This window comes from Elephas maximus, chromosome 2 (assembly GCF_024166365.1).
Source record: "Elephas maximus indicus isolate mEleMax1 chromosome 2, mEleMax1 primary haplotype, whole genome shotgun sequence".
Lineage (NCBI taxonomy): Eukaryota > Metazoa > Chordata > Mammalia > Proboscidea > Elephantidae > Elephas > Elephas maximus.
In genome coordinates this window covers 44,186,754-44,202,118 of record NC_064820.1, presented here as the reverse complement: position 1 = coordinate 44,202,118, position 15,365 = coordinate 44,186,754, and the positions used below count along the sequence as shown (strand labels likewise).

General features: G+C 43.1%; 1 protein-coding gene across 7 annotated transcripts in view; it reads left to right on the top strand.

Moving 5' to 3' along the window:
* Nucleotides 1-2,254: 2,254 nt before the first annotated feature.
* LIFR (LIF receptor subunit alpha) overlaps nucleotides 2,255-15,365 on the top strand; it is an 85,592-nt gene continuing 72,481 nt past the window's right edge. For 3 of the 7 annotated variants that reach the window (XM_049862568.1, XM_049862578.1, XM_049862588.1), the window contains exon 1: nucleotides 2,866-3,181. Coding sequence is in view for 3 of the 7 variants with exons in the window: in XM_049862564.1 (XP_049718521.1) it covers nucleotides 2,270-2,355 (86 nt within the window). In the remaining 4 variants the exon portion in view is untranslated. The other 4 variants (XR_007514429.1, XM_049862558.1, XM_049862547.1 and 1 more) reach the window with 2 other exon arrangements.

The window sequence follows — 15,365 nt, the reverse complement described above, 5'->3', positions numbered from 1 at the left end:
TGATTCATATTTTTATATAATAGATTAGAATATTTTACTCCTGTCAGCACAGACAGCAAGAGCACATCAAATGCCTCAATCTGAGTTATGGCTTGGTTACAATCAGAATATTTCTAATGGATTTTTAAAGCTCTTGCTTTGTCATGGAAATATAAAATCCATTCTTTCTCGTGAAAATGCCTGTAGACCACAACTCTTCAAACCATAGCACAGAATGGCCCGAGCAATACGGCGCTCCTTAGAAGCTGGGGCAAGTTCCTAAACCTCCTTACCTACAAAACGGGTATACATCAGGGGCAGGTTTTCTGTGAAGCTGATACCGCGTAAGCTTCAAGGCCCCTTTTCAGGGACCCCAGTAAGGCCACGGCAGGAGCCCTAGCAATGTGCTCACATAGTCATGTGTTTTTTGTACAGTTTGCGTAAGTAAGATATTTTAAACCTACAATGAGCTGAGACTGCGGTGTCTTTCCACTTGGCCTTTTCCTAAGTCACTTTCCCTTGTTTTGGCTGCTGCTGGAGTGGCTTGGGCATGTTGTATTGTTGTTGTTTTTTTTTAAAGAGGACCCAAATTGTGTAAGTTTCAGGCCTCATAAAATCTGTGTTAGCCCCTACATGTAACAGTACCTATTTCACCAGTGTGTGGTGAGAATTAAATGAGGCAATGCACAGTGCCAGACACATGATGTGCACCTAATGGATATTAGCCATTCATATTTTGCACCCAGCTACTAACTGGGAGATCAGCGGTTCGAATCCACCCAGTGGCACTATGAAAGAAAGGCCTGGCATCTGGTCATCTACTTCCATGAGATTACAGCCATTGAAAACCCTAATGAGTGCAGTTCTACCCTGAAACTCATAGGGTCACCATGAGTTGGAACTGACTGGCCAGCAATGTGTTTGGTTTGGGTTTGATTACCCCAAATGTTTCTTTATACTTGCATAACACAGTCAACCCTATGAGTTTAAAACTGAAATTTTTTGCAATGGAATGGGATTTTTCAATCTTAGGCAACAGGGCCACATTATGATTTTTTGGGGATTTAGGCACTTTCAGAGCCCTGGTGGTGTAGCTCAGGTTGCTGACCAAAAGGTCAGTTCTTCCAACCCACCAGCTGCTCCTTGGAAACCCTATGGGGCAATTCTACTCTCTCCTATAGGGTCACTATGAGTTGGAATCGACTCGATGGCAACAGGTTTGGGTTTTTTTTTGGTTAGGTACTTTTGCCTTCACTGAGCTGTTTTTTCCATAATAAATAAATAAATTTTAAGACCGCATTAGCATAAAGACAAATATATTAATATATGTTTAAACGCTTCCTTACATCTACATATTTATTTTTTCCTTCCGATTTTAAAAGAAATTAAAACGTTTCAGAGACCCCTAACATTTCGTGGCCCCTAGGCACTGTGCCTACTGTGCCTAAAGCAAAAGCCAGCTATAAAAAAAAAAAAAAAAATAGGATTTTCCAATATGAGTGATGACAAATTTCTCAAACCATGAAGGACTCAAGAGTGGGGCTGAACAAAAAGCAACGTTGTACATCGTCAATGGGGTTTCAGGTGCACATAGTAGAAGCATGTTTTCTAAACAAAGTCTTAGGGATAACATGAAGAATTCAATTTTGGTGTTCAAAATATGCATTTTTGCCTATAAGGGCACTAGCAGGGACCATGTTTTGCTGTGAAACACATATTTTAGTCTAAGTCTAGGCGCCTACTTTTCAAATTAATGTACTTCCAGGTGATTTGTTGCACATTTTAGAATTACAGTATCAGCAGGGAAAATTATTTCAGACAATAAGCCTCAGTTTGCCAATTTAGAAATTGCTTTGGAATTGCATCCAAAGGTCTCTAAAAAACACGTTGGCTTTGGTGCTGGTGCATCACATAAATCACGATGGAACAAACAAGCCGGCTTCCTATTGAAGGTGTGTCTGCAGAGCCCTGTGGCTTCTGCGTGCCAGGGGCCCTATCTGGCACATTTCTGAACTTTGCAAAAATTAATTGTGCAAAGAGAACATTATCAAATGCGTCCGGCATAGTAAGTAAACATCTTCAAGCCATAATTCTGCGCCATCAAACGTTCTCCAGCTAATATCATTTGCTGCATTACTCTGGAAGAAAATCCAGGCCAAGTGAAACTGCGGAAATGGGAACAATGAACGGAGGAAAAATCTCACCCCATTAAGGGATCCGTTTCTTCTCGGCGCAAATAAACCCACCACGCCTTGGAGGCAAGACTAAATGGCTCCAGGATATTCTCCGAATGCCCTGTGGGCCTCCTCCGGCTGAAGGAGCCCAGCTCCAGGCAGGAGGAAGGTGGCCTGAGTCCCGGCCCAAAGGGCATTTTAGGTAACTTGTAAAATCCAAGCCACAGCGCCCCCTCCTCCAGGTGTAGAAGCTGGTTTTGGCGGATATTTACAGAGGCGGCTAAAACACTACCCCCCGTCTTCCCCTCTTTCATGCAATGTTTGCAAAGCCCATTGACAGCGTTTTGGGGCCCGCTCTCCTCCCCGCTGGACTCCCGGAACACTGCAGCCGCGCGCTCGGCCGGCCTTTCGTGAAGATTTGCACCGGCTGCGGCGCTACGCTCTCCGGGGTTCGTCCATGACCTTTCGAGACCGGCCTCTGGACCGGAGCCTCTGCGAAAGCACCACTCTTCCGAGCCCGGGCCCCGGCGCCGCCGCGCTCCTCCCACTCCCCGGGTGACTCCACTGGCGAGCGCTGGGTGCGCGCAGCCAGGTCGGGGGCGGCGGCGGGGGAGCGCGGGCGGCTTCCGGCGGGGGCGCGCGGGGCGCGGGCGGAGGGGCGGGGCTGGGGGCGGGGCCGGGCGCTGCACCCCCCGCGAGCGGCGTGCAGGCACCGCCCCCGCGCGCCGCAGTCCCTGCCGGAGCGTCTCGGCCGTGGCCGGGGCCGTTACCATTGCTTCGGGCGGCTCTGGCGGCGGCGGAGGGGCTCCCGGTGCTCGCGGAGGGGCGCGGCGCCCCTCGCCCTTGGCCGCCTCGAGCAGCCCAGCGCTGGGACGGGGGAGGCGAAACGGCGGCGGCGGGTCGTGCCCGTCCCCCTCCCCCTCGCCTCCAGCCCCCGGGCGGCTGCGGACTCCGGGCAGCCCCGGGGCGGCGGCCGAAGAGGCCGAGCGACAGCGGGGGATGGCGAGATAGCGGCGCGGGAGCAGCCCGTGAGTGCCGGGGGCGGACGGGTGTGCGGGCTGCGCGGCGCGCGGGGAGCGGTAGTCCCGGAGCCGGGTCCCGGGAGCGCGTCGCCGCGAGCGCAGGCGGGGGCGGGGTGGGCAGCCACGCTCCGGCTGGTCCTGGTCCCCGGGCCCGGGGAACGTCGGAGGTGAGTGACCGAGGGAAGCGCTGCTCCGGGTCGCGCTGCCTCCTCCGCGTGCCCCTGGGCACCCCCCGGTCCTGGTGGGCGCACACTCCCCCGCCGCGAACTTCTGACCCACGTAGGATAGTAAGTTCGGAGGCCAGAGATAACCTGGGGCATGGGAAGGAGCCTTAGGATATTTTTTCATTTGGAGATGTGACCAGCCAAGTGATTTCGTGCTCCTGTACCGCAGTTCTTCTTTAAACAGGCTCCTTATGCCTTCTTTATTTACAGTACACTTGACTTACCTGTATTTTTACGTGCTTATATCCGAAGGTACTATGCTGATTAAACAAACTCAAAGTGTTGGCACTTGAAGTTAGGCTTCATGGAAGACTGTCACTTAGAATGTGTTATCTAAAAGCACAGAACTGGCATTCTGACCCCCAGAAAACTCTACACGTGACGTATCGTGAACTTACGTTTCGGCTGAAGTAATGTGGTGGTTCTGGTCCTTAGCTTCGGCTAACAAAAAATATGAGCGCTTTTGTTTGTATTTGAGTTTCTTTGTGTGTGTGTTAACGCAGGCAAATATTGGTATAACCTGTGTACTGTTAATAAATGGTCTTTGTATGAAAACGAGGTTTTTGCATTTCTTTTCATGTGGTTCTTTTAGTTTTTCAAAGGAGAGGTTTCAGTTTAAAGTTTCCCTTACGATTTGTTTGTGTTCCTCCCAGACTTGTCCTTGATTTTTAAAAAAAATTACGTGGAGTAAAATTAATGTGACTTAGGTCCAACAGTGGTGCCTAAATTAAATCTAAAGCACCCCCTCCACATGCGCACAGATGAAAAATCAAAGCGTTTATTCAGTGCAAATCATACCTGCCCCTCCCTTTAAATGATTATTTTGCCACAAATCTGAAATCTTATTTCACTAATAGAGTTCATTGTTGACGCCAGGCAGAGGAGAGGAGAACCTCAGTACAGTGTGCTTTTGTAAAAACCTTGAGACTATCCTCTCCCTCGTCTTTAACTTTCTGTTTGATAGCCAGGTAGAAACTGCTGATTTGGAAGCTTCATTAGGTAGTTACAAACACAATTTTAATATGAGGTATGTTTTCAAGGTGAGTGGAGCAGCTTTTTCCCTTCCAAGAATTGAATCGAGGATTATGTGCTTTGTAATAGGTGAGATCACAAGCACGCCTCTCTAATTAGTGGAGACTTGGATTCTCTTCTGGGAACTGAGAATCAGGAACTGAGCTGCTGAAGAGAACAAAACTTTTATGGTTTTGAAAATTTCTGCTTCTTAACGATCCTTGAATAATATGTTGGTAGTAGTATACGACATCCTAAAATAAAAAAATTATTGTATTAATTTGCAGGCTAGGCAATCCACTCACACTGTAGAAGAAGAGTCAATAGATACAAAAAGGTACAGAGTGGAAAGTATGCCTCTCCACTGTGTTGCACTGCACCCAGTTTCCCTGCCCAGGTACCAGGGTTACTAGCTCCTAGTATATATTCTCCCATATCCAGCCTGTGCTCATGTAAACATTCTGTATGTGTTCTTTTTATTTGGTTTTCCACAAGTAAGAACCAGTTGTATATCCTCTGTTCTGTGGCCTGCCTTTCCCCTGCAGAATACTAAATCATGGCAGTCTTTCTGTCAGTACACGAGAGCAATCTCATTCTCTAACAGCTGCTGAGTACCCCATTAAGGATGGACCATAGTTTAACTTCTTCTGTACTGAGGTATATACATATATAGGTTATTTCTAATATTGTGTTATGGAATTACTGTAAAACATTTGTCTTTGAGGTTTTTAAGTGGGTTTGCATTATTCCCAGAGGCCCAAAGGCGGTAGCTTCTTTACGTCACATTCCAGGAAATAAATACCCCTGCTCTGCAGTGGGCACCTTTTGCTTTTACATAACTTAAAGGCAATCCATAAGGATCTTTGGTGTTTTTGCTGTGAAGCGTGAGCCATGAAGGTCAGTGGCTAATGTTACATTCCTTGATTAGTAACTTAGCTCTTTGTTTGATCAAGAGAAATAAAGGAGCAGATACAAATTTTTAAGAAAAATCTGCAAGAAAAATTCTTAAGAGTTTAAATATCTTTGGACAGGGAGAGAAGGCTGGTACCTTTGATTAAATCGGTGATGAGGACAGTTTGTGTTTCAAAAAACTTGTTTGCCATTGGCCACGAAAGTCCTTGCCTTCTGGAGATTGCCACCAGTGCCTCAGATTTTAATGTTGCTGCAATATGGTTACAATTTTTGGAATTTAGGAGATTCCACTTAGGAGATGACTCTTAAGGGGAAGATGCCTTTTAAAAAGCATTTGGCTTTTGCTTTTTTTGTAATTAAAAATTGGGGTCTCTTGTTAGAGTGCTTTAAAAACAGAATAAATTGTGGAAGTAATGCCAATGCTAGAAATTGAGCCTAATACCTTATAAACATTGAGCATTAGCCAATATCGTGCTTTAGTATTTCCATTATGCTTATTTTTGAAGATTATTTTACACTAGCGTAAGTTGTGACGATCCCTTTTTAAAAAAAAAGAAAAACTGATCAAGCCAATCTTTTAGTGTTTGAGCTATCCTCTTTTCCTTTGTTATTTGATACCTGTCATTGTAGTACAAGATTGTTAATATTGTCTGTACGTGTTCTTTTTCAATAAATATTTATTGAGTATCATCTCTATGCCAGGCAGCTTTTCTAGGGATTAAGGGTATAGCACTGCACAGGACAGACACCGCTGTAATTAATGAGTTCACATTTTAGTGGAGGAGGTGAACAAAAAGCAGAGATGCAAACAAACAAGAGAAGGGCAGAGACAGGAAGGATAATCACAGAGGGCTGCTGTGGTAGAGAGGATGGGGCAGGGACTGCTGGTAGATTGAGTGCCTTGGGAGGCCTTTCTGGGGTGGAGAGGTTTGAGCTGAGGATGGAATGATAAGAAGCCGGTGTTTTGAAGACGTGAAGGAAGAGTTTCTCCGGCAGAGGGAACAGCATGTGCAAAGGCCCTGAAATGGGACTTTCTTCCCATTCATGTGAGCCTTTGACCTTGCATGCTTGAGGAACAGAGGGATTGCAGTGTGGCTGAAGTTCATGACAAAAGGGGAAGAGGGAGAGTGGTAAGAGTGAGCACTGGAAATGGTGCCCTGCGTGTCTGCATATGTCAAGAAATGTTTACAGAAGTGAAGCAGGACCTTGCATGTTGGAAGTCCTCCACAACTGGGGGTTCCAGGAGAGCAGGAGCAGGTCTGCTCGTTCTCCATTGCACCAGGATCAGCGTGGGCTCTGAACATTTGCGGAGTAAGTGGATTGTGAACCAGTGCCGTCGAGTCAATTCCGACTCATAGCGACCCTGTAGGACAGAGTGGAACTGCCCTGTAGAGTTTCCAAGGAGCGCCTGGCAGATTTGAACTGCCAACCCTTTGGTTAACAGCCATAGCACTTAGCCACTATGCCACCAGGGTTTCCTGTGGATTATGAGAGAGTTTAAGAAATAATCTTGCTAGATTTTGGTCAAAATACTTTGATTCAGGAGTCTTATCCCAGCTTTTCTTCTTGCCTCTAGCACTGACGTTACCAAATTTGTTAGACTGTTAACACCTTCTCTCAAATGACTGCTTTAAGCCATTTGCGTTTGGTTGCTACTCCATGAAATTAAAATACGAAGCCTTAAAAAGCACACCTTTTTAAAAGTAAATTATAGTCATCTCTGAGAGGTTTAGTTAGCAATTTCACTTTTAATTTTAGTGGATTAGCCATTTGTTTGTTTTCAAAGGTGCCTTTTTTGTATATTGAATGTTTTAGTTCTTTCGGGCAGATGACGGACTACGCGGTGAGCAAATAAAATGTATGTACTTTTTGCAGGTACTTTTATTCTCCCTGGAAAAATGTGTGCATGTTCTATTTTAGGGAGTATCTGGAACTTGTGGCATTTCCTCTTCCCAACTTCTAATCTGTTGTCATTCTAAATATATGTTCCTTTATGTTAATTGGAAGCTTGGGAAATGAGTTTTGTGCCAAGCAATTGTTGTAGATGTCTGATTAGAGTCTGTCATCTTTCTCTCAACTGTGCCTTTTATGCTCCTGTTCAACACAGGAGTTTTGTGATCTTGCACACCAAGGGTTTTTTACTTTTAAATTTCCTATTCTAATTGACTGATTTTTTTTTTTTATTCTAATTGACTGATACCTGAACTGAGTTGTTGCTTCCACATGAGATAATTTTATCTTCCAGCTTTCTCTCTTAAGTTCTGTGCAAACTCCACGTAAAGGATTGGATTTTATGGGTCCTAAATCTTAAGTACTTTTGTTCTTTTGTTCTGACACTTGGCAGTGAAAACTCTTCAGGCAAATAGCAGAAGCACTTAACTGGTTGTGGTAAATTTAGAGGCTTGAATGCTTGAGTTAAAGTACTTCTACCAATTCCTTTAGATTTTCTTTTGTAAACTGTCAAATGCAAGAATTCTTGTTACTGGTTGAGTCTTTCTCCCCCGCCTCACTCAGGGCAACCCCATGCACGATGGAAGGAAACGCTGCCCAGTCCTGTGCCCTCCCCGTGATTGGTTGCAGATTGCACAGTTTGATGCACAGGGTTTTCAGTGGCTGCTTTTTGGAAGTGGATTGCCAGGCCTTTCTTTCTAGTCCATGTTAGCTTGGAAGCTCCGCGGTAACCTGTTCAGCATTATAACAACACACAAGCCTCCACTGATGGATGGGTGGGGGCTGCACATGAGGTGTATTTACTGGAAATCGAACCCAGATTTCCCACATGGAAGGCGAGAAATCCTACCACTGAAGCACCATGTTATCTAAACTTACAGCGTGTGCATTCTTACTAGTAATATGCTGCTGCTGCTCAGGAGGAAAGGCTGGGTTATCATATACTGTCTGAAAATTTTATGTTGGAAATTGAGGGGAAACTTTTGATGGGTGAATTTCTCATGTATTTTTGCACAGAGGTGAGAAAATCTTGGCTCTTATTCATCTGGTTTATAGGGCGGGTATAGAGGAAGAATTGGAGTCACTATATAGTTGAGAATATGCATCTGTTTTATTAAGTGGCAGTGTCCTGAAAGGCTGCACCTGTTAAAAACCTGTTGCCCATCGAGTTGATTCTGATTCATAGTGACCCTATAGGACAGAGTAGAACTGTCCCATGGAGTTTCCAAGGAGCGCCTGGTGGATTCGAACTGCCGACCTTTTGGTTAGCAGCCTTAGCTCTTAACCGCTACGCCACCAGGGTTTCCAAAAGGAGGCATGGAGACAGTATTCCTTCCTGAAAGCATTTGTGTGGCTCTTCCCTAGACAGTACCTTGGGATACTGACAGGGCTTCCACCTGGTTGCTTGGGTGTGGTTAGAACTCCTGCTGAGGATTTGCATTTTTAACAAGTTCCCAGGAAATTATGCATAAGAATTGCCAGGGGATCTTGTTGAACTGCAGATTGTGATCCTGTACATTGGGGTGGAAATGCAAATGCTGGTTGGAAGCCCTGGTGAAGCCCCTTGCTATGTCCTTCCTCTGTTACCAAAAGCAGACTTCTCCAAGGAGACCCTGGACCTAGGGACAGTTGAAGTGGTGGTGGCAGGAGCATCTGGTGGAAAATATACAAGTGGTGTCAGAAGCAGTGGTTCCCATTTCTGATATTAGGAATGTGAATGGGGCAGTGAGTTGTAGACATTCAGTAGACAGGAGAATTATGTGTGTCTGTTGAATTGGGGGTAAGCAGAGACTGGGGGTAGGTGAGAATCCGCTGCCAGGACTTCAGTGCCGCACGCAGCCTCTGAGGGCACCAACGTGCTGGATTAGAGCTGGGGTGCTGGCAGTTCCTATCCAGAAAGCTTGGAGGCCCACCACAATATCAGTGAGGTCATGTTTCATGCCTCCGTATTTATAGTGCAGTATTTTTTTTTTTTTTTATACAAGTGAAGGAGGCAAGAACATTTGAGAAACCTCTTCAAAGAAACAGTTAAAGTTGGGAGCATAAATCCTCATCTAAAGGGGACATTAAACTGCGTTCCAAATCGGTTGCCATAGGACAGAGTAGAACTGCCACATAGGGTTTCCAAGGAACGGCTGGTGGATTCAAACTGCTGGCCTTTTGGTTAGCAGCCAGGCTCTTAACCACTGTGCCATCAGGGCTGCAACTGGGACATTACCCTACTGTTATTCTTTGAAGGTACCAAAGTTTTACCGTAGGTGCAGTATTGGTTTTCTGGGAAAGCCTGGCTCTAATTTCATGGAAGAATTAGCAAATTAATTTGTTATAAAATGAAGAGCTTTTATGAGTCATGGAAACTTAAGCATTCAAACAAAATCAAAGAAAGTAGAGAATTTGAGAGCCAGAAGGGCACTCAGATCATCTGGTGACTTCTTCAGTTTACAGATAAAGAAATTGAGACCCCGAAGTTTTATGACTTACCTAAGAATCCACTAGCTTTAGAACTGGCATTGTAACCATTACCTGCTGATTTTTAACTGCCATGTTCTGTGCTTCTTTCTACAACAGCAGCTTCTTAAGGGCAAAGATGTTGCATGGTTCAGTGTGTCCCCAGCATTAGGACAGTGCCTAACCCATGAGGGCTGTGGGGACCCTGGTCTCAGGGGAACATCTAGCTCAATTGGCATAACATATTTTATAAAGAAAATGTTCTATGTTCTACTTTGGTGAGTAGCATCTTGGGCCTTAAAAGCCTGTGAGTGGCCATCTAGGATACTCCACTGGTTTTACCCTGTCGGGGGCAAGGGAGAGTGAAGAAAGCAGAAGACACAACGGAAAGATTAGTCAAAGGTCTAATGGACCACCACTACCACAGCCTCCACCAGACTGAGTCCAGCACAACTAGGTGGTGTCTGGCTGCCACCACTGACTGCTCTGACAAGAATCACAATAGAGGGTCCTGGATAGAGCTGGAGAAAAATGTAGAACAAAATTCTAATTCACAAAAAAAGACCAGAATTACTGGCCTGACAGAGGCCAGAGAAACCCTGAGAGTATGGCTTCCACACACCCTTATAGCTCAGTAATGAAGTCGCTCCTGAGGCTCATCTTCAATCAGAGATTAGACAGACCCATAAAACGAAACGAGACTGAAGGGGCACACCAGCCCTGGGGCAAGGATTAGAAGGCAGGAGGGGACAGGAAAGCTGGTAATAGGGAACCAGAGGTCGAGAAGGGAGAGTGTTGACATGTGGGGTTGGTAACCAATGTCACAACAACATGTATACTGTTTAATGAGAAGCTAGTTTGTTCTGTAAACAAAGTACAATTAAAAAAAAAAATAGTGCTTAGCCCTTAGATACTAATTTAGTAAATGAATAGCTTAAAGAATTTTCGGAACTTCAGATAACTCTTTTAGCTATAAAGTAGTATTTATAAAATTTTGAAAAAACATTCGTGAGTTTCTTCTTAAAAAGTAGTGTGTATTGCTGTTAAAGTCCAAACTAGTTAAGCCTAATAGCCTGTTGACAGGCAGTGACAGTGCAAGACTTCACTGAACTAGATTGGCACCTTGCAGAGCAGAGTCTCACTAGATTTTCTTGTTGTCTTCCTGTTGAATTCAGTCTGCAGGTATCTGGTGTTATTGAAGTTTTATACTTTGTATCTGAAACCATATGTACTTAGGAAGTCTAGCATTTGTCTGAATTGTTTGTTCTTTTTCTAAATGTTTTATCAATAGTTTCACTGTTTTTAAAACATAAGTGTTGTTTAGCAATTTAGTTTCTTGAGAACAAATCTAGGCAACGGGAGGGTTTCGGGAATTTTCACTTTCAGATGCTACTGTGGGGTGTTTAAATTGTTTCAACTTTCCAGGAGGGCAAATTTGTATTACTCATCAAAAGCCTCAAAAATGTGCCATGTCCCTTAGTCAGGCATTTCCACCACTAGGAATTTAAACTAAGGGAAAAAATAAAGCATGTGCACAAAGACTAATCTATAGCAGTGGTTCTCGCCTACGCAGGGCATGTCTCCACCATACTCCTGTCAGTAACATTTTTCCCCCTACACAGTGATTCTTCACTTGGTGGGAAGTCCACTTAGTGGGGTGTATCAGATTGGGGGGTGGTGGTGGCTGGGAGCTTTCTGAGACTTGGGAAAAACTGAACTTCCAGGTTCTGGTGACCTCTATAAAAAAAAACAAATCTGATTTACAAAAATTATAAACTAGAAACAACTTAAATGCTCAGTAATAGGGGGATTAAGTTTTGGTGTGTCCATGTAATGGACCACTGTTTCTTTACTCACAGTGATACAAGGGAATGAATATTACTGATGTGGAAAGGTTCTCAAAATTTGTAAACGGAAAACTGTAAATTGAGCTCAGTTTTTTTTTTCCCCCTTTTGGAGAGAGTGTGTGTATGAACATACACTTAAGAAATTGAGACCCAGAAGTGTTATTTATCTAAGAATCCAGGAGTTCCAGAACTGGCACTGTAGCCACTTACCTATTATGTAGGAAAATGCCTGGAAGATGCTGCATCAAATGCTTATATTAGCACTGTGTGGGGAAATGACATGTGACGGTTATTCTTTTTACTTTCATGAATTTCCTACATATAAAGCATGTCCTGTGGTCAAGGAAATGGGCTCAGATCCCATTCCCCATTCGTTGGTTCTATGAACTTGGACAGGTTCTCTGTTTCCTTATCTGTAAAATGGAAATAATAATGCAGCTGGCTCACAGTACCTACAGGTAGTGCTTGGTAAATGTGACCTTGACTTCACAGATCTGGCGTGATGATTAAGGCCAATCTTATATCCCTAGTAATACAGGAATTCTAATCAAAATGATTTCATCTTATGAGTTATATCAAACACTTGTAAAAAGCATTTCAGGGCACTCTGACAAAATATTTTGTTACTCCTGGTCACTGGGAAATAGCTTGTTGAGTTTTTATTTTCCTTAAAACTGAAATGCTTTCTGTTGCCAGTGAATTTTATTTTGAATCAAAAGCATTTTTTACCCCTTCTCCTGTCTTGAATAGTACTTTATGGTAAATTCTTGAGAGTCAGGGTCAGATTATCTTTTCTTTTTACATAGAGTTGTTAGAATTAAATGTGATTCATTCATACAGTAATTATTGAGTACCTTTTCTTTGCCAGGCCTGGGGTGGGCATCAGATAGTGGCAGTACCCAGGACAAACCTGCTGCCCCTTGAAGGACATACAGGCAATGGCCAGTACAGGGCCTGGGCACCAGGAGGCACCCTTGGTAAAGGGTGGTTACCACAGTTTACAATCAAGTAGTCCTTGTTTCTGCTCCTGAAATGTTAAAAGAAACTTTGCTGTCACGTGACTTTACAGTGGACACGAACTCCCCCTCCTTCCTGTTCACAAACTGTTTCATAGGAGGAATGGATTAGGTTACTTTACCAGGCGTGATAGTCACTGATGATTCAGTGGCCATCATACCTGTGTGAGAATGTCCTAGGCTAATATTCTTAAAATTGCTACTGTATATCTTATGTAAAGCAAAATCTTTCATTACCTTAAGTAAGACTTCATGTGTTTTTGAGATTATCTTTTGTAAAAATTACTGAGGATGGATTTCTGCTAGTAAATGTAGGATGTGTGGACTTCATGGGTACCTCACTTGAGAAATTACAGCACCTAATCTTAACTGAGACACAAGGGCAATAAAACGGGCCATTTAAAATAATGTTTCCATTTGACACTAGGTAAAGCCACATTAATTTTGTAATTCGTTCCTTATGTAGTGAGGGTTTTTTTAAATTGGCAGTAGTTGTAAGTATTTTGATATAAAGTAGACCCTCGGTAGTCTGGAAAAATATGTCCCGGAACCTTCATGACAAGTACTAACCTTGCGTTTTATTTCCCTCATAAGGACTAATAAAAGATGACTTTTTCATAAATCACTTTTTCTTGTTTCTGTGCAGAATGCATGGAAGGTTAAGTTATGTCACAGGTGGTGCCACCAGCAAGGTCAACTTTTTATTCTTTATCGTGCATTTTTTCCTGTCTACACTGTCTCTGTTTACTTTCTACGGCTTTTACTCTCAATCCCCCCACTGGAGCCAGCAGTTAGCTTTCCCGTCTTTCCTCTTTCCCTCCCTCTTCCTCTCCCTCCCTCTCTCTCTCAGGAATGGGGGTCACTTCACAAAGAAACTCTCTTTAATCTCTTAATGAGATGTACTGAGTATGTAATGGCAAGTAGAGAGCAACCAAGCCGTGTTGACATGCAGATGCTGGACTGTTGGCTAGACTTAGAACTTAGCCAACTCACCCTTTCCAGAATGCCAACCTCAATAAAATGACAGATGACTCTGTTTTGGAACTTTTCAGCTCACTGACAAACAGTCAGAGCTGTGAGTGCAATGCATTGCAAGGATTGTACAGTTGGAATCTTACACTCAAATGCCTACAGGGACAATGCAGATCACCTAAATGACTGAGGCGGGCCTGATCAGTCTTTCTTCTTTATACTTTGATAGGAATATTAGCAAATACTTCATTTTATTTTGTATTTTAAGCACACGGTCTAAACAAAACACATCCAAATGCCTGGCTTGCAAGTTACCAGTTTTCCGAGTCTAGTATACTTAAAATGCTTCTGCCCGTCTTTTCCCTCACTTTTTCTTTCCACATAGTTGAGCTCCTACTGGATATGCAGCCGCCCCCCCCACCCGTTTTTGTTTTTACTTAATGTTATTAGAGATAATTCTCTATGAAAATTCTTCAATATTTATTGATGACTGTGTAATATTCCGTTTTACAGATATACCATAATTCGAACAGTTGCATTGTTACAACTCTCTAATTCATAATTACACTAATTATCTTTGAACATAAAGATGCCCCCCCAAAAGTTTCAGATTCTTTACTTAAACTTGGTTTACTGAGTCAAAATAATCTATTTTTTATGACTTTTGATACATTTGTATCATTTGTGTTCTGCTCTTATTTGAATACTAGGAAATAACACTCATTAACTGTTGTTACTTTGTGAGATTTTTGTTTTTGTATTGGATTGTTATTTTCTTAAAAAATGGAAATGGGTTTTAAAAATTACAAAATAAAAAGGCTTATTTAATAAAAATTTTAAAAATTGAGAGACTATAACAGATAAAAATGCGAACATTTTCAGTTTCACTACTCAGATAACCACTGTAATATTCTGTTGTATATCCTTCTAGATTAATTTCTGCATAAAACCAAAACCAGACCCGTTGCAGTCGAGTTGATTCCGACTCATAGTGACCCTATACAACAGAGTAGAACTGCCCCGTAGGGTTTCCAAGGAACACTTGGTGGATTTGAACTGCTGACCTTTTGGTTAGCAGCTGTAGCTCTTAACCACTACGCCACCAGGGTTTCTGGTTTCTGCATATGTATACATATATTTATGTCAGTATTTCCAAATACGTTAAACCATAGTTGGATTGTACTGTATATATTTTCTTATAACAGGCTTTTTAAAATTTAGCTTACTTTAGTCATCTTCCATGGTGCATAATGGTTCATTATATTCAGTTTATTAATTCATCCATTTATTCAATTTATTAAGTATTTACCTGACACTTATTGTGTGCCAGGCAGTTTTTCTAGCTACTAGGAGATAGAGTAATAAACAAGAGAGGTGAAGTCTTTGCTCTCGTGGAGATAACCTTCTCCTTGGGGAGGGATAGACGATAAAGAAGGAATCATCTAATGACTAGATAATTGTAGGTATTGATAAGTGCTGTGAAGAACATAAAATAGGATACTGTGATGGAGAGTGAGTGGTTGCAGTTGTATTGCAGGATTGGGGTGGGTGGGTCGGGCATTGCCCTCCTTTATTGGGTCTTCAGGAGAGGCCTTTCTGAGGAAGTGAGTTAACTCAGATGTGACTTGATGAGTAGGACCCCATCGTGAGAAGAACAGCGGAAAAGGCTCCACACAGTAGGAACAACAAGTGCAAAGGCCTTGGGGAAAGTAGGATTGGTATGTGAGAGGAATGGAAAGAGGCCACAGAGGCTGGAACTCAGTGAATGAAGGAGAGAGGTGCCTGTGATGATCATGAAAGGGGAGGCAGG